Source organism: Squalius cephalus, assembly GCF_949319135.1.
Source record: "Squalius cephalus genome assembly, chromosome: 1".
NCBI lineage: Eukaryota > Metazoa > Chordata > Actinopteri > Cypriniformes > Leuciscidae > Squalius > Squalius cephalus.
In genome coordinates, this window is record NC_137122.1 from 67,142,992 (window position 1) to 67,169,823 (window position 26,832).

General features: G+C 39.8%; 1 protein-coding gene across 1 annotated transcript in view; it reads left to right on the top strand.

The window, feature by feature from the left end:
• LOC307171873 (E3 ubiquitin-protein ligase rnf213-alpha-like) overlaps positions 1–26,832 on the top strand; it is a 165,400-nt gene that overhangs the window by 38,401 nt on the left and 100,167 nt on the right. The window contains exons 9-12 of the mRNA XM_079893804.1: positions 360–575; positions 3,424–3,616; positions 20,993–21,091; positions 23,905–24,027. Of these exons, the coding sequence (XP_079749930.1) occupies positions 360–575; positions 3,424–3,616; positions 20,993–21,091; positions 23,905–24,027 (631 nt within the window). The remainder of the gene's footprint in view (positions 1–359; positions 576–3,423; positions 3,617–20,992; positions 21,092–23,904; positions 24,028–26,832) is intronic.

Below are 26,832 nucleotides of genomic sequence, written 5' to 3' on the forward strand. Positions count from 1 at the left end.
ACAAACTTTCTTTTAAAAAATTAAAATCTGAAATCTGTTTATATTACTGAAATCCTACTGATAAGTCACTTGCATAACAATTTGGAAAACAAGCATGTTGTTTACAGAAATTCTTCACTTCCATCGTAGCTTTAAACCCTCCAGTACAATATCCCACTTCCTTTGTAAGCGCATTACTGTAAATGTTTTTGTTTGTTTTTACAATTTGCCAAACTAATTTTCTCTGGTAATTGACAGTATGCCACAGATGCAGTCAGTAGAGCTTACATTAACCCAGAACATTGGTTTAATATGCAGAGAACAGACTTGAGTAGTTTTTTTCTGAGAAAAGATCTTGATTATTTGGATTCCCTTTTCAGCTTGCCTGACATGGTGGAGGAACTAATCAACAGTGTGAGAGCAGAGCACATTTCCAATTGGATCATCGTCATTCCACTACTGCACCTTCTCAAAGGCACTTCAAAACCATTTCAGCCGGTGTTTAATAAAGTCAACTCACAATTAGACTTGAGCTGGGCTGGACTGCAGGGACTCAAATCAGCACATGTACTCTCCCCCATATCCAAAAATCCAAGGTATTAAATAATCTAGGTATTACATTGTTACTTCTTGAGGGAACTTGTGCTGCTTCGGAAGTTACAATGCTATGGAGGAACGTATCCGCATGATTGCATAGAACCATATGTACAACTCTTTCAATCCTGTGTCAGGATGTGACCATGATGTTGGCCATAAAAGACACCCGGAATAAAGCAGTTTTCGCTTTTGTGTCTTCAGCAAGCACTCTGTGTAACAATTGTATGTCTTGTTTGGTGTTGTCGGTCCCTTAGGGCCACAAAAAAGTTGTTTGGTGTTGTCGGTCCTTTAGGGCCACAAAAAAGTTGTTAGAAAGTGTTAGAATGCCAACTAAGCCATTTAGAGTTAGTGTGTGCCTCCCTGCCCTCGCTCTCGATCTCTGTGTGCACTGCTTTGGAGTGGAGCATGTGTGGTCAGCTCCCGAGGGGCACTGAAAGCTGTCAGGCTCGCATTTCTTTTGGTTTGGTAGATCAGATCATTGGGGTCGCAGATGGAGCTCACAGAAGAGTGTAAGATGGGTCCAGCCCTTTATCAGCTCTCACCTGCTTGCTCCAGTGCTTTCACTCAGGAGTCAAATCAGGTCCTCTGGTTTGCTTTCGGAGGCGAAGCTTTACCAGTATCGGTTTCTTCCTTCTGGCCTAGCATTGTCTCCCCACACTTTCACAGCTCCATTACGACTCCAGGGCATCCGTTTACTCAATTATATAGATCATAAGATTTTTCTCAAAAAAATTCAAATATTAAAATTTTATTTTTAAAGGAATAATCACACTGTTTTTTTTCTGGGTTTTTTTTTCATGTTTTAATTAGTATAGTAAACCTCTGTTGCACAGCACTTTGTTTGCCAAATATTAAAAGGAATTGTTAAATTTTCATTTTATTGCATTTTAAAATATTAAATGAAGGTTTTATGCCTTCATTTGATTACCAGTTTTTGATCAATTAAAACAAAAATGTAATGCATAAAAATTAAATGTAATCCAGAAAAATTTAACAATCAAGAAACATTTAAAATTCCAGGAACACAGAAGTTCCAATGACATCTAAGATTACAAAATGCAGTAAGCATATTCTTAATCTCTTTTATAACTGTGAGGTGGTCCTTGAAAAGGACTCTCCTGTCCCCAATAAGTTAGAGAACCACTGATGTTGATGACTGGCTAATCCTCAAGGCACATAAACTGCCTTGAAATGATGATTGTATTTCTAGCACTGAGGTACTTCTTCCCAGACCTCAGAGGCTATCATGTGCATGTCCATTCAAATAACACATCAGTAGTCTCATACATAAATGATGAGGGTCTGAGGTTGTACACTCTTTGCGACTGGCGTACTAGATCCTCCTGTAGTCTCAGGGCAAGCTGATCTCACTGAGAACAGTTTAGATCCCTGGGTACCTGTATCAGGGAGTCAGACATCCAGTTGAGGCAGTGGCCGATTCATGGGGAATGGAGACTCCACCCCGAGATGTTGGAGAAGTAATTAGGTGAGGTTTGTCCAGGCGGAAGTGAACCTGTGGCCGATGTGGTTCTCAGACCGAATTACCCTACTCCACGGCCTCCCATGAGAGATTCTCATCAGGAGGGATCTTTCACAGGCCAGGGGACAATCTACCACCTCCGGCCGGAGAAGTGGAAGTTGTGGGTTTGGCCCCTGGTGGGGGTTCAACTCATAAATGATTGTCTCTCAACTGAGGCTGTTGAGAACATCCTAAACTCTAAAGCTCCCTCTATGAAGACTATGACTATGAAATCTATACATTCTAAAGTGGAGAATATTCACTTTTATAGTGCAGAAAACACTGGTTGGACCCAGTTAACTCCCCAGTGGCTTCAGTGCTGTAGTCCCTTTAGGATTGTTTGGTCTATACCCCTCCACACTTAACCCTCTGGGGTCTGAGGTGTTTTCTGGGTCCTGGAGGTGTTCTGACATGCTCTGACATTTGTGCTAATTTCTATTACTTGTGACATTTTCATGGCTAAAGTCTGATTACACTGTATTCAGCACAAACTCTGCTACAATAATATGTCAGCAGCAAGTATGTAAAAGTTTGTAGTTTTGAGATAATGACATTTATGTGTGGTTTGTGAAAAAACAAAAACAAAATTGTCACTGAAATAAGGTCATGAAACCCATACTGATTATTTCTTCACTCAAAGAAGAAAATTTGAAAATTGTATCACGTAGCCTAGAATATTTGCTCCAAAACTATGTGAAAATCATCCTGACTGCTCATTCAGATAAAACAATATATTGATTTAAAATTTGTAAGACATGTTTTGTGTACGAAAACTTTATGTGAGGAGGTGTGAATCATCATGAATATTGATGTGTCTCACACCTGAGAAAGACAAAGACCCTCCCCTAATGGCCCTATCAGGGGCTATCAGGCCCTGTCATTATGAGGAACCTTGCACAAAGAATGAGGAGAGATTTAAAAAAGAATGGCTTTTTGGTTTGAATGTAAACCAACATTCATGGCACAACAAACTTGGTGTTCATTTTAACATTTATTATTATATAATATAATATAAAATTATACATATTCAAATTATATGTATAATGTCCGCGTAGAGGTGACGCACCACCAATCTGGATTGGAATAGTTGCACATGTGCTTCAGACACAATTACACCACCATATCATTGTAACTTACCACGCAACATCTTGTTCTCTTCCCAGGGAACCATGGTCACAGTCGTAACTGGAGTCGTTCTTGGGTTTTAAATTTCCTGGTAGATATTGTGAAATCTTTGAACCCACTTGGGTTTCAGTTGAAAGTAAAAAAAAAAAAAAAAAAAAAAAAAAGGTGATTTTTGACTTATTGTTAAATCCCTATTTTTTTAGTAAGATGTTGAAACTCATGAAGAGACATGGACATTTGGTGGAGGTGGACAGACTACTGGCTCGGTCTTGGATGTACTTGATGACTCTAAATGAGTTGGTTGAGTGCAACTCCTTAATCCATGCAGAGCTCCTGGACATCCTGCAGGTTTTCACCATGAAATGCGCAGAAGAAATATCCAACAGCACTTCAACGGTGAGTGTCATGTTATCACAAGAAATAACCATATATGTATTAATCAGAACAAATTTAATGACCATGTAATATAGCTTTAAAATATGTATTGTTATTATGTTGTCTCAGAGCATTTTGAAGATGCTGGAACACTTGATCGAACAGAAATACAGGTAAAGTTCTTTAACTAAAATGAAAAATTAATCATTAATTAATTTGCCTCTGAAATTGTTTTTATATTTTAAAAAATAATATAATATTAATATAATATTGCCTTTCATGTGAATAATAGTTTTGTAATGTGTTGAAATGTTGCTACAAGTGGCAATAATTGGGGCTACAATCAGATTATATCAGATTATATCCTGTGAAAGGAGATTTTATAGTTTGAGGTGTAAATGTCGTGTCTGATCACTCTATATCACTATTGAAACATCTATGACAATAAAATGAAATAATTCTTAATTTGTTGCTTGCCAAAATTTGTGCACATCTGCTTTTGTTTGTCTGTCAGTGGAAAAACACAATGGAGTAGAATAGCATCTGTTAGCCAACCCGTGATTCCCCACTGTGTGAATCAGTATGAAGTATGAAGTGATGAGCAATTTAAATGATAGCTGTTTTTGTCACATAATGTGATTAGGTTGACCAAATAAATGAGTCAGCGTACATTCCAGATTTTTTTCTGTTTTTTCCTGCCAACACTAAAGGTAGACATAAATAAGAACCATCTCAAATATAGGGCCCTATCATACACCCAGTGCAATGCGATGTCAAGCGCGACAAAACTGTTTTTGCTAGTTTCAGCCCGACGCAGTTATCTTTTTCACGTCCTGTGCCACGTTGTTTACATAGCAAATGCATCTGTGCACATTTGTGTGCCCGTGGGCGTGCTGGTCTGAAAACGAGGTGTGTTCAGACGCATTGTTGGCGCGTTGCTATTTTGTGGCAAAAGAACTAACACGCTCTTTAAATAACAAAAAAAAATACTGCGCCGTATAAAAAATACTGTGCAGTATTTTTTTGTTATTTAAAGAGCGTGTTAGTAATGTGCGCCTATAGGCGGGTCCACAACGCGTGTACACTTTGCTTATTACACACACAGGGCCCTATCTTGCACCCAGCGCAATTGACTTTGTACACAGACGCATGTATCATTCCTATTTTGCACCCTACGCACAGCGGACTTTTCCCTCTACAGACGCACATCGGTAAATTAGGGAATGAACTTGTGCTTCCAGGGGCGGTTCAGCGAAAAGAGGAGACGTGTTCCGGCACAAACGTTCCCTGATGCTATTGTGCAGTTCCAGAAAACAATTCCACCACTGACTTTAGACTAGGTTTTTCCTGGTCTGTGGCGGAATTGTTTTCTGCGCCACGTTTTCAGTGTTTTCAGTGGCGCGTTCAGATGCTATTTGAAGGGCGCATGCTTGGCCATAATGTAGCGTGTGCACAACATGCATACACTTTGATTCTCTCATCTACACACAGACGCAGCAGTTGACATTTTTGCAAACCATAAATAATTACAAGGAAAAATATTCCACATGAGGGAAATCATTGTGGTGTCCATGAAGATGTGAAAAAATAGGCATAAATCTAGTTTACACATTTACCCAAATTATTATACGCCTGTTTAACCGAAGCTAATTTGGGTGGGTTTCTCCCATCCCCATACAATGTCACTTCTCTGTCTTTTATGGCCCTGACGAGAACGTCAGTCTCCTCAGCTGTGAACCTCTCCTGGCGTGCGCCTGGCAAATCCGCCGTTATAATAGCAATCCACCATGGAACGAGCGCCTGCTTTTAAAGGGAATGTGAGATGACGCTCTGATTAGTTTATTTCATGTTACACCCAAACCACACCTTTGAGAAATGTAGCTACTTCAGACCAACCCATTTTAGATTTTCGTCGGGATCCGCCCACAAAGTTACTTGCGTTTCGCGTTTGAGATCGTAAAAATAGGGCCCACAATGTGCAGCAGCAGCACAAAAACATGCCAAAATTTAAAACTAAAAGGATTACAATGTAAAAGATAATTATTGTGTACCGGCTTGTCCGCTTGTAGATTGCCTGCATGCGTGCTTTAACCTCGCGCACGAAAATGTACTTTTTCTCTCTGGAGACACGTTCAGTCTTTCTGCTTGCAAATTCCGTCATGTAAATAGCATCCTGCCGAGCGCTTTCAAAGGGAATGGGAGATGAGACTCTGATTGGTTTAACGCACGTAAATCCCAAAACACACCCATTACTCATTAAGAGAATAGGGACAACCCTTTTAGACACAACATTTTTCCCGTCGTTAAACTAGCAAAAGTGGATTCGGACATGCCCTAAGTGAACTTGCGCCGTGCGCTACAGACCATGTGCTTCAATCGTTAACCCTCTGGGGTCTGAGGGGTTTTTGGGGTCCTTGAGATGTTCTGACATGCCCTGACATTTGTGCTTTTTTCAGTTGCTTATAAACATATTAATGGCAAAGGTGTAAATTCACTCTATTTAGCACAAACAGGGCTACCATAATATGTAAACAACATGCATGTACATGTTTGTATTTTTGAGAGAATAATGTTTATGCATGGTTTTTGAAAAAACTAAAAACTAAAGTTTCTGAAATAAGGCCACAAAACACATATTAAATATGTTTCAATAAGACTTTTGACTAATGGATGTCGTTGCCTAGAGTTTTTTCTTCAAAATGATGTGAAAATCATCCTGCCTAATCATTCACAAAACACAATACATTGATTTAAATCTTGTAAAACACTTTTTGTTTGTAAAGGCAATGTGCGCAAGGGGCATCACCATCCAACACCATCATGCATATTTAGTGATTCACACCTGAGGAGACAATGGGGCCCACATACTTAACCCATTTAATCCCAAATTTTTCTCAGACACAAAAATATCCAAATCATGTGTCATTAGTATCCCTTTGAAACAATCAATCATAATTTTTTTAAATTTTCATGGAAAAGTGTGTGAAAAAGTGTGTTTTATGATCGGTCACAATTGTGACCGGTGGGATACTGTGTTGTATCAACCATTGGACAGAGTGAATATAGGTCTATTTGACCTGTGCAGTGTGTTTGTGTGTGTGTGTGTGTGTGTGTGTGTGTGTGTTTTTGTGTGTGTGTGTGTGTGTGTGTGTGTGTGTGTGTGTGTGTGTGTGTGTGTGTGTGTGTGTGTTTGTGTGTGTTTGTGTGTGCGCGCGCGTGCATAAGAGTGTATAAAATCCTTATAAAATCCTTGAGGCCACGGGATAGTATCTTGAGGCCACGGGATAGTATCTTGAGGTCATGAGATGGTATCTTGAGGCCACGGGATACTATCTGGAGGCCACGGGATACTATCTGGAGGCCACGGGATACTATCTCGAGGCCACGGGATAGTATCTCGAGGCCACGGGATTGTATCTTGAGGTCACGAGATGGTATCTTGAGGCCACGGGATACTATCTGGAGGCCACGGGATACTATCTTGAGGCCACGGGATAGTATCTTGAGGCCACGGGATTGTATCTTGAGGTCACGAGATGGTATCTCGAGGCCACGGGATAGTATCTCGAGGCCACGGGATAGTATCTCGAGGCCACGGGATAGTGTCTGGAGGCCACGGGATGTGTCTCGAGGCCACGGGATAGTGTCTCGAGGCCACGGGATAGTGTCTGGAGGCCACGGGATAGTGTCTGGAAGCCACGGGATAGTGTATCGAGGCCACAGGATAGTGTATCGAGGCCACGGGATAGTGTCTGGAGGCCACGGGATAGTGTCTGGAGGCCACGGGATAGTGTCTGGAGGCCTCGGGATAGTGTTTGGAGGCCACGGGATAGTGTCTGGAGGCCACGGGATAGTGTCTGGAGGCCACGGGATAGTGTCTGCAGGCGTCTGCAGGCCACGGGATAGTGTCTGGAGGCCACGGGATAGTGTCTGCAGGCCACGGGATAGTGTCTGCAGGCCACGGGATAGTGTCTGGAGGCCACGGGATAGTGTCTGGAGGCCACGGGATAGTGTCTGGAGGCCACGGGATAGTGTCTGGAGGCCACGGGATAGTGTCTGGAGGCCACGGGATAGTGTCTGGAGGCCACGGGATAGTGTCTGGAGGCCACGGGATAGTGTCTGCAGGCGTCTGCAGGCCACGGGATAGTGTCTGGAGACCACGGGATAGTGTCTGGAGGCCACGGGATAGTGTCTGTAGGCCACGGGATAGTGTCTGCAGGCATCTGCAGGCCACGGGATAGTGTCTGGAGGCCACGGGATAGTGTCTGGAGGCCACGGGATAGTGTCTGCAGGCGTCTGCAGGCCACGGGATAGTGTCTGGAGGCCACGGGATAGTGTCTGCAGGCCACGGGATAGTGTCTGCAGGCCACGGGATAGTGTCTGGAGGCCTCGGGATCGTGTCTGGAGGCCACGGGATAGTGTCTGCAGGCGTCTGCAGGCCACGGGATAGTGTCTGGAGGCCACGGGATAGTGTCTGGAGGCCACGGGATAGTGTCTGGAGGCCACGGGATAGTGTCTGCAGGCCACGGGATAGTGTCTGCAGGCGTCTGCAGGCCACGGGATAGTGTCTGGAGGCCACGGGATAGTGTCTGGAGGCCACGGGATAGTGTCTGGAGGCCACGGGATAGTGTCTGCAGGCCACGGGATAGTGTCTGCAGGCCACGGGATAGTGTCTGGAGGCCACGGGATAGTGTCTGCAGGCCACGGGATAGTGTCTGCAGGCCACGGGATAGTGTCTGGAGGCCACGGGATAGTGTCTGGAGGCCACGGGATAGTGTCTGGAGGCCACGGGACAGTGTCTGGAGGCCACGGGACAGTGTCTGGAGGCCACGGGACAGTGTCTGGAGGCCACGGGATAGTGTCTGGAGGCCACGGGATAGTGTCTGGAGGCCACGGGACAGTGTCTGGAGGCCACGGGACAGTGTCTGGAGGCCACGGGACAGTGTCTGGAGGCCACGGGATAGTGTCTGGAGGCCACGGGATAGTGTCTGGAGGCCACGGGATAGTGTCTCGGGCCACGGGATAGTGTCTCGGGCCACGGGATAGTGTCTCGAGGCCACGGGATAGCGGGATAGTGTCTCGAGGCCACGGTATAGTGTCTCGAGGCCACGGGATAGTGTCTCGAGGCCACGGGATAGTGTCTGTGTGTAAAATTAGGTAGAAAGTTAGGTAGCAGCAGAAAGTAAGGTAGAACAGTTAGCCTATGTGTATTAGCATGTAGATACAATGGGTTATCCCACCGGTCACTATTGTTGCCGTTGACATGTTTGTGAGTTCTATGACCACATTAAACAAAGTTGAGTAATTGCAAATGCATATATCAATACTAGACACCTTAAACATGATGTGTACCAAAAATCTATGTCCTATCTTTATGTTAACATACTTTAATAACCTTTTCTTTGGGAGCTTTCTTGCTGCCATCCTCTTCTCTTGGCGCAAACAGGAAGTAAACAGCTCTGGTCATGTGACAATTTACAGTAAACATGCGACACTGCACATATTTCATTGAGACCCTTTATTATTTCAATATCTGCTGGAAATGCATTGATAAATCATTCAGTAACATTTTTATAGCCTTAGAAAGGAAACATTTTTTTACGGTCACTATTGTGACCGGTGGGATTAAATGGGTTAATGAGCCATTCATTCAGATGTGTCACCTATAACCACAAGAAAGAATGCAAGAGCAATATATATATTGTCATGGGCTATGTTCCATTCAGCTTAAACACTCCCAAGAAACTCCAGGACACAGTTGATTCATTTCCATGAAGTTTACTGGGAATTTTGTGAAACTGCAATACAGTACAATGAGATGTCTATATTATTAATCAAACTCAAATACACAATAACAGTGTAAGTAGCACCACTTAGCTAACATAGCAGTGTAGCCTATATGATAAACACAATCAAGCTAGTAGAAACAACCAGCAGCAATAAACAAACTAATTTAACCGTCTCAATAATCTTACTAACTTAAAAGTAAGCAGTAACCAAATATTACACGATGAGAAATACTTACAGACGTTGCCTTAGCAAAAAGGAAGAAGGAAAAGCGATCGACTCAGAACGACTGATAGAGCTCACACATTCCTGTAGCTGATTACCGCATGGCAATTTTACTTCCTATTTCCCAACATGCACTAGTACTAAGTTACTATGGTTACAAGATAAACAAACCACACTGAACTGCTGAAACAAACACATTTTCAAGCGGCATGACATATATATATATATATATATATATACATATATATATATATATATATATATATACATATATATATATATATATATATATATATACATATATATATATATATATATATATATATATATATATATATATATATATATATATATATATATATAGTGGTGGGCCGTTATCGGCGTTAACGCGCTGCGTTAACGCGAGACTCTTATCGCGCGATAAAAAAAATATCGCCGTTAATCTATTCTCCAAGTTGGGTTGGGAGCGTTGGGAGCTGGCTCAAGCTACACAAGCTATGATGACGCAAACTACCCGCGGCCGCGAGGAACACCCGGCTGCAACGCATCATATTCGTCGTCATCTTAAACACGGCTGAAAGTGAAAGCTGGTGTAAAAGATCCGTGCAACATCCATTATTTGGACTTGGTTCGGATTTAAGCCGTCCGACGTAGACTGTGTGGTGTAACAGTTCGGTAAGTTAACACACGACTAATCCGTTCTACCACCTCAAAGCCAAAACGAAACATATCACTGAATACCAGCGCGCGCGTATTATTCCCAATATATCTGAGTGGTGTAGAACATAATCTCTGTCTGCGCCCGATTTTAAGAATCGTTGTTGTGTTTCTTTTTAACTGAAAAGACATCAGTTAGACAATATTCTAATTTTAAATTTGGGGTTTCATAAGCTCCAAGCCATAATAAACATTAGACCTACTGTCTCTGCAGCTAGTGTACTTAAATTTTATTTATCTGCAAAATTATGTTGTATACTTACAGTTTTGCACAATATATGTTCTCAAAACTACATACACCCTTTAAAAAAAAAAAAAAAAAACATTTAGCAGTTGTTTAGCAGGGTCTGTGTAACCTGTTCTGAAATGGTTTTATTATAATGTCGTTATCGCAAGAGGCTGCAATGTATATCACAATATGTATTTTAGGCCATATCGCCCATCCCTAATTGATAGCCTATAGTAGTTGATAATAACATAGGCCTACCTAATGTTGCCTACGGACGGTAACAGTACAGTAGTAACCTTTTACAGTCTATGAGTAGAACAGCTTTCTCAAGCAGTTTGTGATGCATTTTGGAAACAGGAGATGAGCCCCTGGTCTAATGCGCCACCTGGCTTGAGAAACCCGTTCTCAAAGACTTACTTTTATAGTCATTATTTGGGTAGCACACATATTCTGAATGCCTTCGGCAGAATTCAAATGAGCCATTTTAATCTAGATTAATCTAGATTAATTTCAAAATTAATCTAGATTAATCTAGATTAAAAAAATTAATCTATGCCCACCTCTAATATATATATATATATATATATTCTACCAAATTGGTTCACAGTTGGAAGCACCTCAATTTTTTTTTTTTTTTTCCACAAATTGTGCTTTCAAATTGTATAATATCCAAGGAAAACATGTCTAGTAATTGTGCAGTTAATTCTCATACTGTATTTTCAGTTTTGGAATATGTATCCTCTCCCCAAATTTGTCAATAATAAAACACAATAAAAATTATTTAAAGAAAAGGCTTATATTTACCTTTTAAAATTTGTTTACATCTACCTTGTAAATTTATTTTTTTATTAAAAAGGTTACAATTACAAAAACAATTCTAGTGTAATCTTTCTTTGTAAAAAGTAAAGTATACATTTTATCATACATATTTTAAAGTTAAGGATTCATTACTTTGAATATAGCCTACATTGACAAAACATACTATATTTAACATATTAGCAAAAATTAGCAAACACAAGCTTATTTGAGGTGGCAGATATTTTACATAAAAAATTTGTAATCTATCCAAAACTAGTCAACGAAATGTTGTCTTTCATATGTCTGTAACATAGGTCTTTCGTTTTTATTATAAGGAATATAAATGTTAATTTGCAGTTTAATACGTTGCTTATACAAATACATTTTATTTCAACATATTTCAGTCGATTTTTACTCAGTATAGCAAAATAGTTTGTTAAAAGTGGATCATTCATTCACACACAGAAACACAATTCAAATTTAAACCGTCTTTTTGCGAGTTGTGGTAAACAGCGCATCTCTGCCGTTCATTCATTCACACAGAAACGCGATTCAAATTTAACCCCCTGAGGTCGGCGGTATCGCCGGCGATACCAGCTCGCTTTTTTTTTATCAGTGTAAAAGAAACTCATAAATACTCTGTTGACTTTGATTTTCCATAGGAGTTCCATACATCAATCGATTCTGTTAAATGTGTATTATTTTTGTGTATACTCACAATAAAAACATAGTGTTGTGCTTTTCGACAAATAAAGAAAAATAAACACGAAGCGAGTTCTGCCTTCTCTCTGTCCGTGTAGTCCATTCTGAAACGCGTCCGAAAATGAACCATAACTCAGTGAATACTTCTCACACATACACGTGATATATGTCTTTATGAAGCTTGAAATCTCTATTTTTAAATGAAGTAATTTATATAAAAAACAAATATTCTCATCTTGTGAAATCTGTATTAAAAGAGAGCGATTCCAGTAGACCTCATTAGAGCTAATTCAAATGTAATGTGACCCCGCCCACGGAGAGCGCACGCTATTCAAACGCAAATGGCTGAGGTAATCCTGTGAACGCCCCCCCGTATCAGCTCGAGAAAACCAAAACACAAGTTTATTCAGAACATTACTTGCTTACACCGTCTCGCAGCGCTGTGAGGAATAATGAGGAATACGAGCTGAGGAATATTAGTAAGTTTTTCCTTCTCGGGTTTCTGTTTATGAATGAATGAACGGCATAGATGCGCGCTGTTTACCACAGCTGGCAAAAAACAATATTACGTGACAGTTCTCCATTATGGACGCGAGCTCTAAAAAAAAAACACTAAAAGACTTTCAAACTTACACAGAGACCTCAAAACTGAAAGTACAAATCCTTTCTTTAAAACGAATTTCGTTTTGTATCAATTGTATCTTAATTTTAATAATTTTTTCATTAACAAATTTCCTGGATTTAAAGTAAATAAGCCTATCGTCAACGAATGATGATGTTTTAGCAAACTGTATTGCTATACTGAGATGAATAAAAATCGACTGAAATATGTTGAAATAAAATGTAGGCTATTTGTATAAGCAACGTAAACTGCAAATTAACATTTATATGCCCTAATATTTCATGAAAACAACTTTACAGTCAGGCGAAATATGAAAGACAACATTTTGTTTAGTAGATTTGGGTACAGTTTTTACTGTAGAATATACTGCCTCGTCAAATAAGCTTTTGTTTAGCAATTTCTATATATAAAATAGCCTAATATTTTTGTCAAAAATAAAGTCATCAACTAAGATGTTAGCTGTTCCAATGTTGGCTGTATTCAAAGTAATGAATACATAGATAAAATGTAGGCCAATAATCTTTTTTTTTTTTTTTTACAAAGAAAGAGTACACTTGAAATATTGTTGAAATTGTAATTATTGTTGTAATTGTAACCTTTTTAATAAAATGGCAAAACATATGTACAAGATAGATGTAAGCAAAATCTTAAATGGTCAATATAAGTCTTCTTCTAAATATCTTTTGTCCTTGCATTGTGGCTCAGCCAGTTTCACACCTGAGTGAATGGCTCATCATTATGCAGAGTGGGTGGTAATTCAGGTGTAAACCACTCCTCGTTCACGCCCCCCTCGCATATTGGCTTTCCAAGCAAAACCTGTTTTACATCAATTTAAATCAATGTATGGTTTTATTTGAACGATAAAGCAAGACTATTTTCACATAATTTTGAAGAAAAAACTATAGGCGACGACATCCATTGGTCAAAAGTCTTATTGACACATATTTACTATGTGTTTTGTGGCCTTATTTCAGAAATTTTAGTTTTTAGTTTTTTCAATAACCACGCATAAACATTATTCTCTCAAAAATGAAAACATGTACATACACGTGGCTCACATATTATGGTAGCCCTGTTTGTGCTTTATAGAGTGAATTTATACCTTTGCCATTAATATGTTTATAAGCAACTGAAAAAAGCACAAATGTCAGGGCATGTCAGAACATCTCAAGGGCCCAGAAAACCGCTCAGACTCCAGAGGGTTAAACCGTCTTTTTGCGAGTTGTGGTAAACAGCGCGCATCTCTGCCATTCATTCATTCACACAGAAACGCGATTTACTTGAGAATGAAAAAACTTACTACAGTATTCCATCCGTTGCTCCTCGAAATACCAGCACTTCTGAGTTACATTTTCCATTATTATTATTCCTCACAGCGCTGCGAGACAGTGTAAACAAGTACAATGATCTGAATAAGCTTGATGTGTTTTCTCGAGCTGATATGGGGGCGTTCACAGGTTTGCATGGATTGCCACAGTCATTTGCGTTTGAATAGCGCGCGCTCTCCATGGGTGGGGCAGATTACAACGTAATGAGCTGAGATGAGAACGACTGAAATCTCTCTCTTTTCATAAAGATTACATAAACAGAGAATATTTTTTTATAATAAAAATTACTTCATTTAAAAGAAGAGAATTCAAGCGTCATGCCTGTGTGTCTGTATGCCTGTTTGACTGAGTATTCGCTGAGTTATGGTTCATTTTCGGACGCGTTTCAGAATGGACTTAACTGACAGATAGAAGGCAGAACTCGCATCATGTTTATTTTTCTTTATTTGGCGCAAAGCACAACACTTTGTTTTTATTGTGAGTATACACAAAAACAATACACACTTAACAGGATAGATTGATGTATAACACAAGCATATAAGATAAAAAGTAATATTTTTATTTTATTTATTTTTTTCACTGATAAGGAAAAAAACGAGCCGATAGCCGACCTCAGGGGGTTAAAATAGGGCCCTATCTGTCACTCACACCGATGTTGTGTCAATGTAGGGACACTAGGGGTCGCACTTGGGAGCCACAAACAACTCTGATGCTTCAGTAAAGGCCAATGAGAAATGGAGAGTGGAATTTGCATTGCAAAAGGAGGTGGCTTGCTCCACTCATTCAGATTTGTTCCTTGGAGCCAAGAAGACACGTTTGTGATTCTGTTTCCATTCACATCTGTCTAGAAGCTTTGTTGGATTCATTTATGGTGCATTTCATTGGTTCCCTTTCGTGGTCACTACGAGTTACGTCAGTGACGACAAATGGGTTCTCGCTTAGAAAGCCTATGACCTTCGAGTATATAAAACGAACCAATGGCAATGAAATGCCATGGGTCTGCGGAATTTGTATAGCGTAACTCCGCCCCACCTCGTAGGTATATAAGGAAGTACACCGGCAAAATGGAGATATGTTTTCACTTCGGTGCTACAAACCATTATTCACGTCACTCCACAAGCCAAATCTGAGATCTTCTCTTCACTCTTCGAGACGAGCTTCTCTCCAGGTGTTGGTGTGACAGCGAGTTCCAGCGAGTGCACATTCCCTGCTGATCTGTGCAGTGATCTGCCAGTGTTTTTGTGTTCATCTCCCTGGTCGCTTCAATACTCTGCAGAGACTTTTTCCTCTCATAAAAGAGCATTGCACGCGAAATGTCTTTTTAAAGATGCCTCGCCCATGCACTTCTGGTTGCTGTCGAGTTGTATCAGATTCTGATTGGCACAATCGCTGTCTTGTGTTTCTGGGCGTTGACCACGCTAAGGCAGCGTTTGTGTATGAATCATGTTCCCATTGCGGGAACATGACCATTGCGCTGTTGCGGTCTAGACTCAATGATCTCGTTCGAGGAAGAGTCCCCTCATCCACACCCCGATCTACGAGCTCCACGAGAGCTGGTACTTCGGCTGGTGGCCAGGGTTACCTGAGGGTGACGGTGTGGAACAAAATGCAGACTCTTCCACGCTCCACATCCCCCTCTCTCACAGCGCAACCTGAGAGCGTCCCGATTGAATTGGGTCTCTTTCGGCACTCCAGATGACGATACAATGTCACACCAGTACGAGGTTCTCCCATTCGGGCTAGCCCTGTCTCCTCGCATCTTCACGAAGGTCGTCGAGGCAGCCCCTGTTCCTCTACGAGAACACAGGGTTTGCATAATGAACTATCTCGACGACTGGCTGATCTCTTTTCTCGGTATGGAAATCGTCTCAGTCGCCATGTGCGTGCAGCTTACGAGCGAGCGCAGTTTTCTACAGGCCGGAGTGCCCTTAGAACAAGTTTCTCAACATGTTGTTGTATCAACAGATGCCTCCACCACGGGCTGGGGCACCATGTGCAATGGACAATTGCCTTGAGTTGCTGGCTGTACGTCTCGCCCTGCACCGCTTCCGTGCGTTGCTCAGGGGTCAGCACGTACTAGTCCAATCAGACAATACCGCGACAGTAGCGTACATCAACCGACAAGGTGGTCTGCGCTCCCGCTGTATGTCACAACTCGCCCGCCACCTCCTCATATGGAGTCAGAAGCATCTGAGGTCGCTTCGAGCCATTTATATCCCAGGAGACCTGAACCGTGCGGCCGACGAGCTGTCTCGGCTTTGGCCTCTCCCTGGAGAATGGAGACTCCATCCCCAGTCGGTTCAGCTGATTTGGGATCAGTTCGGGGACCCTGCGCAAGATCAGGGAGGATGAGGAGCAGGTCACTTTCGTTGCCCCGTATTGGCACAACCGGACCTGGTTCCCCGAACTAGTACTCCTCGCGACAGCACCTCCCTGGCCAATCCCTCTGAGGAAGGACCTCCTTTCTCAGGGACGGGGCACCCTATGGCACCCTCGTCCCGATCTTTGGAACCTCCACGTGTGGCTCCTGGACGGGACAAGGCAGGTTTGAGTACCCTACCATCAGCGGTGGTGGCCACCATCACTTCCGCTAGAGCATCGTCCACGAGACATGCCTATGTGTTGAAGTGGAACTTCTTCGTCAACTGGTGTTCTTCCCGTCGTGAAGACCCCACGAAATGCCCGATCAGTGTCGTGCTTTCCTTCCTGCAAGAAGGGTTGGAGCGAAGGCTGTCTCCCTCCACCCTGAAAGTGTATGATGCCACTATTGCCGCACATTACGGTGCAGTTGAAGGTAAGTCTCTGGGAAAGCACGACCTGATCATCAGGTTCCTGAGAGGAGTGAGGAGACAGAAGTATCTGATGATTCACAGTGTCAAAGGCAGCAGATAGGTCCAGCAGCATGAGAACTGATTTGGATCAGCTTTTGCAATCGTCAGTTACCAACAAAAATGCAGTCTCGGTTGAATGGCCTATTATGTGAAAGGAAAGATGATACACTGTTTGGCCAAAAAAAAAGTCTGTTTGGATTCAAATAGGTAATTGCCTATTTGAGAAATAACCATATTCAGGATCAAATTTTGAAAGAATGGTCATGAAGAATCATTTTCACACATGGATTGGCACCTCTGAGTCCAGACCTTACTTTCATGCAACCCCCATTTTGGCAAGTGGGGCATAACATACATACCCAAAATTAAAAAGGTTGCAGTAAGTTTACAGTTCAAGATTTAATCATTTCAAACATAAAAAATAAGAATATATTTAAATATAATTTTTTTATATATTCTTAATATATTAGATTTGAAATGAAGTGAAAACTCAAATCTCAAACTCTGAATTTTATGAAACATTTTCTCAGACCATGTCATGTGAGTTTATAGAGAAGGCTGATAAGATGCTTATAAAATAATTTGTTGCCCTGTAAAGCACTCTATTGTCTATGTCTGGTGTGGTGAACTGCCACATTCATGTTTCTGTTGTTCTCACTTGATAAACTTTTCACACCTCTGACCTAATCTTCATTATTCTTTTATCATTATTCTTTTGTTTCTGTTCAGAGGCTATTAGCCTTAATGGCTTGCCCATCTACACCACTTTTATCCCATTATACAATAATCCACCTATTGTCTGAAGTCTTTCTAGAAAAAAACAAAACATGTGAATTTTTTTAACAAACATTAAAGGTGCTCTAAGCGATGTCACACGTTTTTTAGGCCAAAACATGTTTTGACACATCCAGGAAACATCTCCTCACTATCCGCTAGCTGCCTGTCTCCTGAACACTGTAAAGAAACACTGTCTCTGTAGACACCACAGGCTCCACAAACGGCAACAAAAACAAACTGGGCTAACCCACACCACGAAACACAACAAACTGTTCCAGCCAATAACTGACAAGAAGGATTTGGGGTGGGGTTTGGGGGTTAGTGCGCGGATGAGGAGGAGGGAGGGTCTAGCTAGCCTCTGTTTTGTTTGACAATACTTTAAACGTCAACAAGAAGTGACGTCACCCAACATCACTTAGAGCACCTTAATTATGATATAGAATATCTCCTGGCACAACAGGTGCAATAGAGCTACAATTAGCATCAAGCAACATAACACAATTTAATATTACGCTTTTACTTAAAACACTTTCAAACACCATTGAGTGTTTGTATTAACTCATGATTGTGATCTAATGTGGATTTCATTCATATAATGTTGTTGAAATGTTATGTATAGCCTTTTATAAGCAGCTAATCACTACATATGCTTAGCATTTATAATGTAAACATCCTTTATTGATATGAAAATACACCAAATCGCATGAAAATTTCGAAATTGTGTGATTATTAGCTTCTTGTTTCACGTGTACAAGTGTTTATTTTTATTTATTTATTTATTTTCATGAAGCAAAGAACGTGGAAGTGTACAAGACATGGTCATTCGGAAGGGCAGGACTTATGGTCACATAATATAATTGACAGCTCTAGACCAAATGAGCGCTTGCTGAAGTCATAACTCAGGCAAACCAGGAACAGGACAGACATAGCTATGTACGCTGTTTCAGCTCTTCGAGTTGCATTATTCAGTGGGAAATGAAAATAAATGTCATTCTGTATGACAAAACATTTTGCAACCATGTGAGAATAAAAGCAATATTTCTCCAAATATACACACTTTTGGACTAAAAGCCCAAACAGACCTGTTCAGTGCAGCTATGTAAACACAAATAAATCGTAGCAGACTATCAATGCGTGTTTTTATTCTGTTAAAAATATCAAAAATTGCAGACTGATTATTTTGCAATCCTGACATAAATTAAGAAATTAATGTTATTGCAACCTAGTTTTATCATAAATAGTAGTCAAATACTGAAGCTGGGGTATCTTTCCAGTGATACACACTTTTCCCCGATCAAGTAAGTTTGATGTTTTAACATGCATTGAATGTTGAAGAACAAGAATATGGGGCCGCCAGCAATGCGGTGCAGTTTAAGGATTTAAATTTATTGAAAGTCTTTTGGATGTGCTGGAGTAGAATTTACAGGGTGCTCAACACGATCTTGACCAAAAATTCAGGCACATCTTGATGAAAATAGCATCACAACATCTATTTCCATCAATAGGTGCATCAATTTTTGGTCAAGATCTTGTATTGACAATGCAAGAGTCAAGCACTTTGTAAACTCTACTCCAGCACATCTCAAAGACTTTCAATGAATTTAAGGTCTAGATTCAGAGATGCCAATTCATGTGTGAAAATGATTCTTCATTCTCCCTTCCAACCATTCTTTCACAATTTGAACCTGATGCATATTGACATTGTCATCCTGGAATATGCCCATTGTGTGTCTTCCCACATGGTTGTTTAAGAAATAAAAAGCTACACACTCCATCAATTAGTGTTAGAAAAACTTTTGAATATATGCTAGAAACATAATAATTATTGCAATAAAGATCTAATCATAGACCCTTAAAGTGCCCCTATTATGGTTTTTCAAATATTCACTTTCATGATTGTGTAATATAGCTGTTTGTGAATGTAAACTTTCTGCAAAGTTGTAAAGTCAAAAGTGCATGATAAAAAAAGTTATTGTCTCCCAAAAGAAAGAATCGACTCTAAATGTCTCAGGTTACAACTGTAACCCTGGTTCCCTGGGAACAGGGAACGAGACACTGTGTCCTGAGACACTATTGGGGAACGCCTCAGCGTGACTGGTATCTGAAGCACTTTTTAAATCATGTCAGTCGTATTGGCTGGCAACAGCCTATGACGTCACTTCTAGTGCAACCAGGAAGTATATAAGGGGCGCCTAGAAAACATGTCATCCACTTCTTCGTCTGAAGGGACTGAACAATCAGCCCGGAGGCATGGCCAAGAGATGCAGTACAAGGAACAGGGTTAAAGCTGTAACCCAAGACCTTCTATGTCGAAAGGGACCTCGCACTGCATCATGAGACACTATTGGGTCTCATGTTATTTTAGAAAAATTATTTTTAGTTTCATTATTGGACACTTGAACATCCAATTCATTTAACCAATCCGCAAATGAGATGTACGTCCGTTTTTCCTCATTTTCCACCATTACAGACATATAGCAGGGTTCAAATGACTGCTCTTATTTGTATTACAGTATTTTCTCGTCATCCTCGCTCTCTCACGAGCATTCGTCATGTTGCTCTCTCTCTGATAACATCTGCTTCAGTTTACCATTCATAATGTCTATATAACTCACCAAATGTGATGAACAAGATCCCGGACGAGCCCCCAATGTACAACTGTGCAGGGAGACGGGAACCAAAGGACACTGAACCGAATATCAAATTAAAAGTTTACAGAATGGAACATAACTGTGACAGATATGTTCCAACTTTTGTGTGATATTAAAATATATTGAAATATCAGAACCCTTAATACAAAATAAAGAAAATCAAATAAAAAATCTAAAAGAACTATCCATATGCACTGGTTAACTGGCTTTCATTGTTATTGTAGCTGTCCGAATGAGGAGTATGGCATACAGTGTATTCAAGCAACTTGCAAACTTCTAAAGATCTGCACAAAAGTCGGATATGTGCTTGCTGATATTCCTGTTGCTTGCATGAAACTTCTGGCCTTTGTATCAGGATTTGCCCAGGTATTCCATCCCGTGATCATATTATCTTTGTTGTAAATAACTGCTTAAAAACATTAGAAGTTCAGAAGAAAATGACTCAATATGCCTGACATTTGTTCAACCCTTAGACAATACAAGAAACGGACACCTTTTCTGAGAATACTCGTGTGTTACTCAGTGATGCCAAGCAAACTGTCAGAACATGGATTGGACGAACTTTCCGAGACAGACTTTTAAACAGACATCAACAAACGGTTGCCAGCTTCACTAGAGAAATTAAGGTAAGCAGAACAAGTATGATTATTTAAACTGACCATTGGTAGATTTCATCTACAGTATATCTATATACTTTATTATAATCATTTTTATTTGTTCTGCTTTACAGGTGTGGAATAACATTGTAGCCATAGATTTCCTGTGTAAGGACTTCACTAAAGAATGGAGAGAGACCTTTACACGGGACTTTGAGGGAAAATATCAACAGGTATTCATCACAAAATTCCAGAATATGTCTCAAAATATGAATAATTAATTTACATGACTTTCGATTCAGTTAACTTTTAGTATCTGCGTTCCTCTATTCTGTACCTGAAATAATTTAGAAAAGATCTCACTAAAATACTGACCAAGCTGTTATCTTTTTAGTGAATCAGGCAAAAAATAATACTTATCAGTTTGTGTACCCAAGGCTTGTCAGATATAAATCAGTATAATTACTGATATTAAAATAAGTGAGGGTTTTCCCCCATTTAGTATTAGATAGTCACCAATATTGATTCATTTATTTATTTAAATAAAGCTACCCACTGTTGCTAAAATAATTGAAACATTTATCCAGGTCCTGCACATTATTTGGTTTTCCAGCATCTTTTGCAAATTTGAAATGGCAGTCATTTTTAAATGCTTTAAAAAAAATGGTACACAACTAAGTATTGAAGTTTATCAATCGGTCTATTTAGTATATAGGATTTATTATTTGTGATGGGGTGCTACCTCAAAATTACAAAGAGAATCAAATCTTAAAATTGTTAAGAAACGAGGCTGGATTCATGAAACAGTCTTTTCTTAACTGCTATTTTCTTCTTATTTTCTAACTTAAGAAAAAAGATATGAATATTTTATGTTCCCAAAAACTTAAATGTTCTTATCTTTTTAGCGCAATTTTCCACCGGACAAAATTGCGATTGTTAACTCATGATTTCTGTTCTGTCTGTGCACACCAAACTTGTACTTCTATCTACTCCTCAACCAGACCACCTAGAGACTTCGGGTTTTCGGCATTATGTTAAGGAAGGTCTAATCTCTGGAATGCACAAAAAAAATCCAGGAAAAGATTTACTATCTGTGTTGTGATCCCATGACGTCAGAAAATTGCGCTAAAACACTCACTGAGTTTTTATCACTTGTTTCTTAAGATTGTTCTAAGACAGAGTTTAGGAAGTATTCATATTCCTGAAAAGACCGTTCTTAAAAATCCTCATAAATAACTTCTTAAAGTTAAGGTAATATCCATCTTGTCTTAAATGACCAAAGATAAGATGTTTCATTAATTTTTTGGGTTGTTTAAAATATAACAATAAATAATTAAGTTAATCAAGTTAAAATAGTATAATATATAAATGTGTTAAGTGTGCAGTGTGTACATTTTAGATGTCGTCGTCTGAGACAGCAGAGAGTAGCCAGTTAAGCAATGAGGTTTCTTTACAAAGATAAATTAAGAAACTAGGTTTACTTAAATTATTCAGTAAAACGATATGTTATTGTGAATATTATTGTTACTTGTTCATCATTGTGTCAGTGTTTTATTCACTGACTTTAGCTATAGCTTCTTTGCATGAAGAACAACATGGTGACGAACTGTGTTTGTCCGTTTAGGGCCACTGTAGAAACATGTCAAAAAAAATGGTACTACTACTCGGGTGATACGAGATGTTAACAAGAATTTAGTCTTTTAGCGGACTGAATATACTCAGTGACGCCACTCCTCCAGCGCCAACAAAACAGCCAGTAACTCCTTATTCCCAATGTCATATTTCCGTTCTGAAGAGGTGAGACAATGAGGGGAAAAAAGCACATGGGTGTACTCTGTTGTCCGAAGGTGATCTCTGGGACAATATTGCCCCCACTCCTACGTCCGACGCATCCACCTGAAACTTTCAAATGCCTCCTGAGCCTTCGTTTAACAACAGAAACGCATTCGTTTGGAGGTGAGATTCGTCAGCGGCAGGACGACCTGGCTAAAATTCCAAATTAATCGCCTGTAAAAATTGGCGAACCCCAGAAATTGCTGGACTGCCTTACGGTTATCTGGGGTGGGCCAATCAGCAATCACTTTTATTTTGGCAGGATCCATTTGGATCCCTTTAGGCGACAGAACAAAACCCGGGAACGGACACGACCGTGCATGAAACTCGCACTTCTCAAACTTGGTGAACAAACGATTCTAGAGTAGCCACTGTCACACTTGCTGGACGTGCTGGACATGGTCGCACTCGTTCCGGGAGAAGATCAGGATGTCGTAGAGGTAAACAAATACAAACCGGTCGACCATGTCTCTGAGCACATCATTGAAGAGTGCCTGGAAAACCGCTGTGGAGTTTGAGAGTCCAAAGCGCATGACCAAATATTCTAAGTGACCTGTGGGGGTATTAAAGGCAGTCTTCCATTCGTCCAAATGTGTAGTCTATATAATTCACTTTTCTATAGTTTTTTTATTTTTTTTTATTTGTTAATATAAACAAATAAATAGCATAATAGATATTAATTTTTTTTTTTTTTGAAATATGGGGATTAACTGCATTATAAAGCACAGGCCTACTCAGTGGAAAAAAAACAGCATTTACATTGGCTTTTGAATACTAGGCCTACATTTGTTTGTGAATGTTATTTTTAAAAAGTGTGTGTGTGTGCGTGTAATCTCCACATTGCGCAGTTGTGTGCTGTTTGCAAAAATGAGCTGTGAGAATAACATCACTCCATAACATGTGGAAATCTTTATAGTGCCACTTAGCGATCAAGAGCAGAAATCGTTGAAAAACAAATTCTGGTTGAGTACCATCTGTAAGTGCCATCAAACCACAGGATTTGGACTAAATACAGCCTTCCAGTACATTTCAAATCCGCTAAAATACTTGAGAGAAAACCTCTTAAACCAACTGAGATTTGCATCTGGTTGAACTGAAATAAATGACTAACATTTAACAATGACCTGGACAACTGACAGCCCTCACTGATGAATTTCAATGTCTGCATTTCTGTATTTGTAAATATACAAAACTATTTTTTTACTCTTATTAGGAAGGTTGTCTGGATCAAATCCTGGTTTATTACTCAAAGATTGAGGAACTTAACGGCTCCCAGCCTTTTTTGGTGGGCAGTGTAAAGAAGTGTGCTCTCCAGGCTGTTACCACAATCTGCCAGGTAAAGGTCTTTCACTTTCTTCTCATTGACAACATGAGTTATATAGCAGCATCATACACACATCCTATACATCAGAACTTTTAAAACAATGTGATTGTCAAAAACCTTGTCCAGTTTAAGGATTATTTCTCCTTTTTGTACCAGCAGAATTAAGTTTGAATAAATTTAAACCGTTAAATGCATGGATGCTCTACCAGTCTACCAGTATACCTCAGGTCATTTTTACACATTTATCATTTTTATTTAATGGCAAGGGAAATACATTAAATTATATAAATAAAAATTCACAACTGTTTAATGTGTAATAATCAGAGTAATATAATAAAATATGGGTTAGTACTGTTTACAGTAAAACTTAATCACAGATTTACAGTCTTGACATTTATAAATAATAAAAGTAAAAATAATGTTTTATTCTAGCTTCATGCATTTTTTTATCAACACTTGAATGTGAGTAAGTTTAATAAAAGCAATGTTTAGAGCAAAAATCTGAGAAAATCACATTTAGTCAAAGACTACATCTGGATGGGATTCAGAGGGATTGAGTCAATCAACAACCCTGATGCTTCCACAGTCCTATAGCTCGTCCTGCTTCGACATTTCATTCAGTAACATTAGGCTGTTTTGATTTATATGCTGTTTAATGTTGATGATTGCGCTATTTTACATATGCATATAATTACAAATGAGATTGATTGTTTCTGCTTCTTCTTCGCCTGTGTTTTGACAGAGAAAACACGGAAAGCTGTACATTTCCGCCAATAGTGGAGAAAGAGTTAATAGTATAAAATCAATTCTCATGTCTTTCTCAGGTTGACCATTTTTGGAGTCTCTTGTATAAATTATCACATTCCTTTATGATTCCTTCCCACATTCCTTTTATATACCTTTTCCATTTCCATTTAGACTGAAATCATAACACAGACCAACCTCTACCCTGTGAACTCTGGGGAAAACTCATCTCAACTATAGCTTAATATTTTTCCCATTGCAAACAAGTTGTTCGACAACAAACACATTAAAAAAATGTGATTTTTACACAGATATTGACCTATATTTTTACGTTTGTGAACAAATACCTGAGTTATCAGGAGAAACAAAATGAGCAAGCAAATTTATTTTGGAATCTGATCTAAAATGATTGATGTCCACACTGTGCGTCTCATCTGTACACATCCTATTTGTGTGTCCATTGCGCTTTTTCGCTTTCCGGAATATCTGCATTGGTTTCTATGGCAATGACGTTGTGATGGTAGGCATACACCAAAAACAATCGCAACATTACAACATGGAGGGGTTTACAATACAAATGTTGTCTTATTTACAGAATGACAATGTGTAGCCGGACTACTATAATAATAATAATAATAATAATAATAATAATTTTTATTTTTGATAGCGCCTTTAAAGAACCCAAGGTCGCTTCACAAAATAATACAAACAGTTGACAGACAAAGAGACAAGCAATCTGCTTATTATAACAAACAAATAAGCAGAAAAGCAGATGGAGACAACCAATAACTACAAATAATTAACATAAGAAGTTATAAAATGAATTTTTATAACTTCAATAAAAAATGAAGAAGCTGAATTTTGTAGATGTGGAGAGCTTGGGGTGGAGTGTGTATTTTCTCTGATAGCTGATAGAACATAAACCAGGGTGCACCTGCCGTTGAATTGGCTGGGTAGGATGTTGTAGACAGAAGTTCCACAAGTGCCAGTCAGTGGAGGAATCATACACCACTGATTTATTGCAAAGAGTTTCGGGAGGGATGGTGTCCTGCGGAGACACTCTTCTAAGTCTTTTTCCTCTTTTCCTGCTGCTGGAGTAATATCCACATGGGATTCTGTTCTCATTTCGACCACAAAGCTGCAACGTTCACGAGGAATTTCACCCAAGGGAGTTGAGGCTGGAGCATAATTTTCCATGCACCAAGGAAAAGTCATTGGCAAGAGTAGATCTGTCATGATGGGAGTAGCTGAAGTTAGGTTGCAGGATGGTAATCCAGGAATGCAACATGGAGAAGCTGGGGGAGTTGTGATGTTGAGACATGTATTCTTGTTGGAGATTGGAGGTGCCACCCATGGGATTCCTGCTCCTACTGAAGGCGGGTGTGGCATGCAAACATTCTTTTCAGCAAACAAGGCGTTTTTTGACATATTCATCAGCTCTAAGAATATGTTGTTTCTGGAGTCTACACTTTGTGCGATGTCCATGATGGTTAGTAGTATGACAATCTTGATCATGTTGATGGATGACTGAAGTTCTCGTATGTAAGTCTCTGCGTTTTGTATTTTTTCTTTTGTGATAGTTGGCTTGGCAGTGGATCTAGTTATTTTCTTGAGGTTATGGCTTCATATGCATGTGAGGAGGTTGGTGCATATGGATCTCGGGAAAGCCATCAAGTGGTATCTGCACAGAGTAAGAAAGAAAGCAAAAGACAGATAGAGCAGTATTTGTTCAAACACTAGGGTTGTATCCTTTTCTGAGTCTGCTATTGTTGTTCATTCTTTCCCTATTTCTTAATTCCAGCGACACCTTAAAGAACAGTGAGGTAAGGATGGACTAGTGGATGGGGAAGGCCTATGAGGGAGTCTTCACCGCAGGGTTGGCCCCCAAAGCCGGTTGCATTCGGTTCTTCCCTGGGCTCCTCACTGGTCCGTGTCCTATCCTATCCCTGTAGGTGGGGGAAAAACTTTACAGTGTGACACATGAGTCCAGGTTTTCCTTCCCTGACACAATACTGCAGCTGCTGTAATCAACATCACTTGATGTGGTCCGTGCCACTTAGGCTCTAATGACTT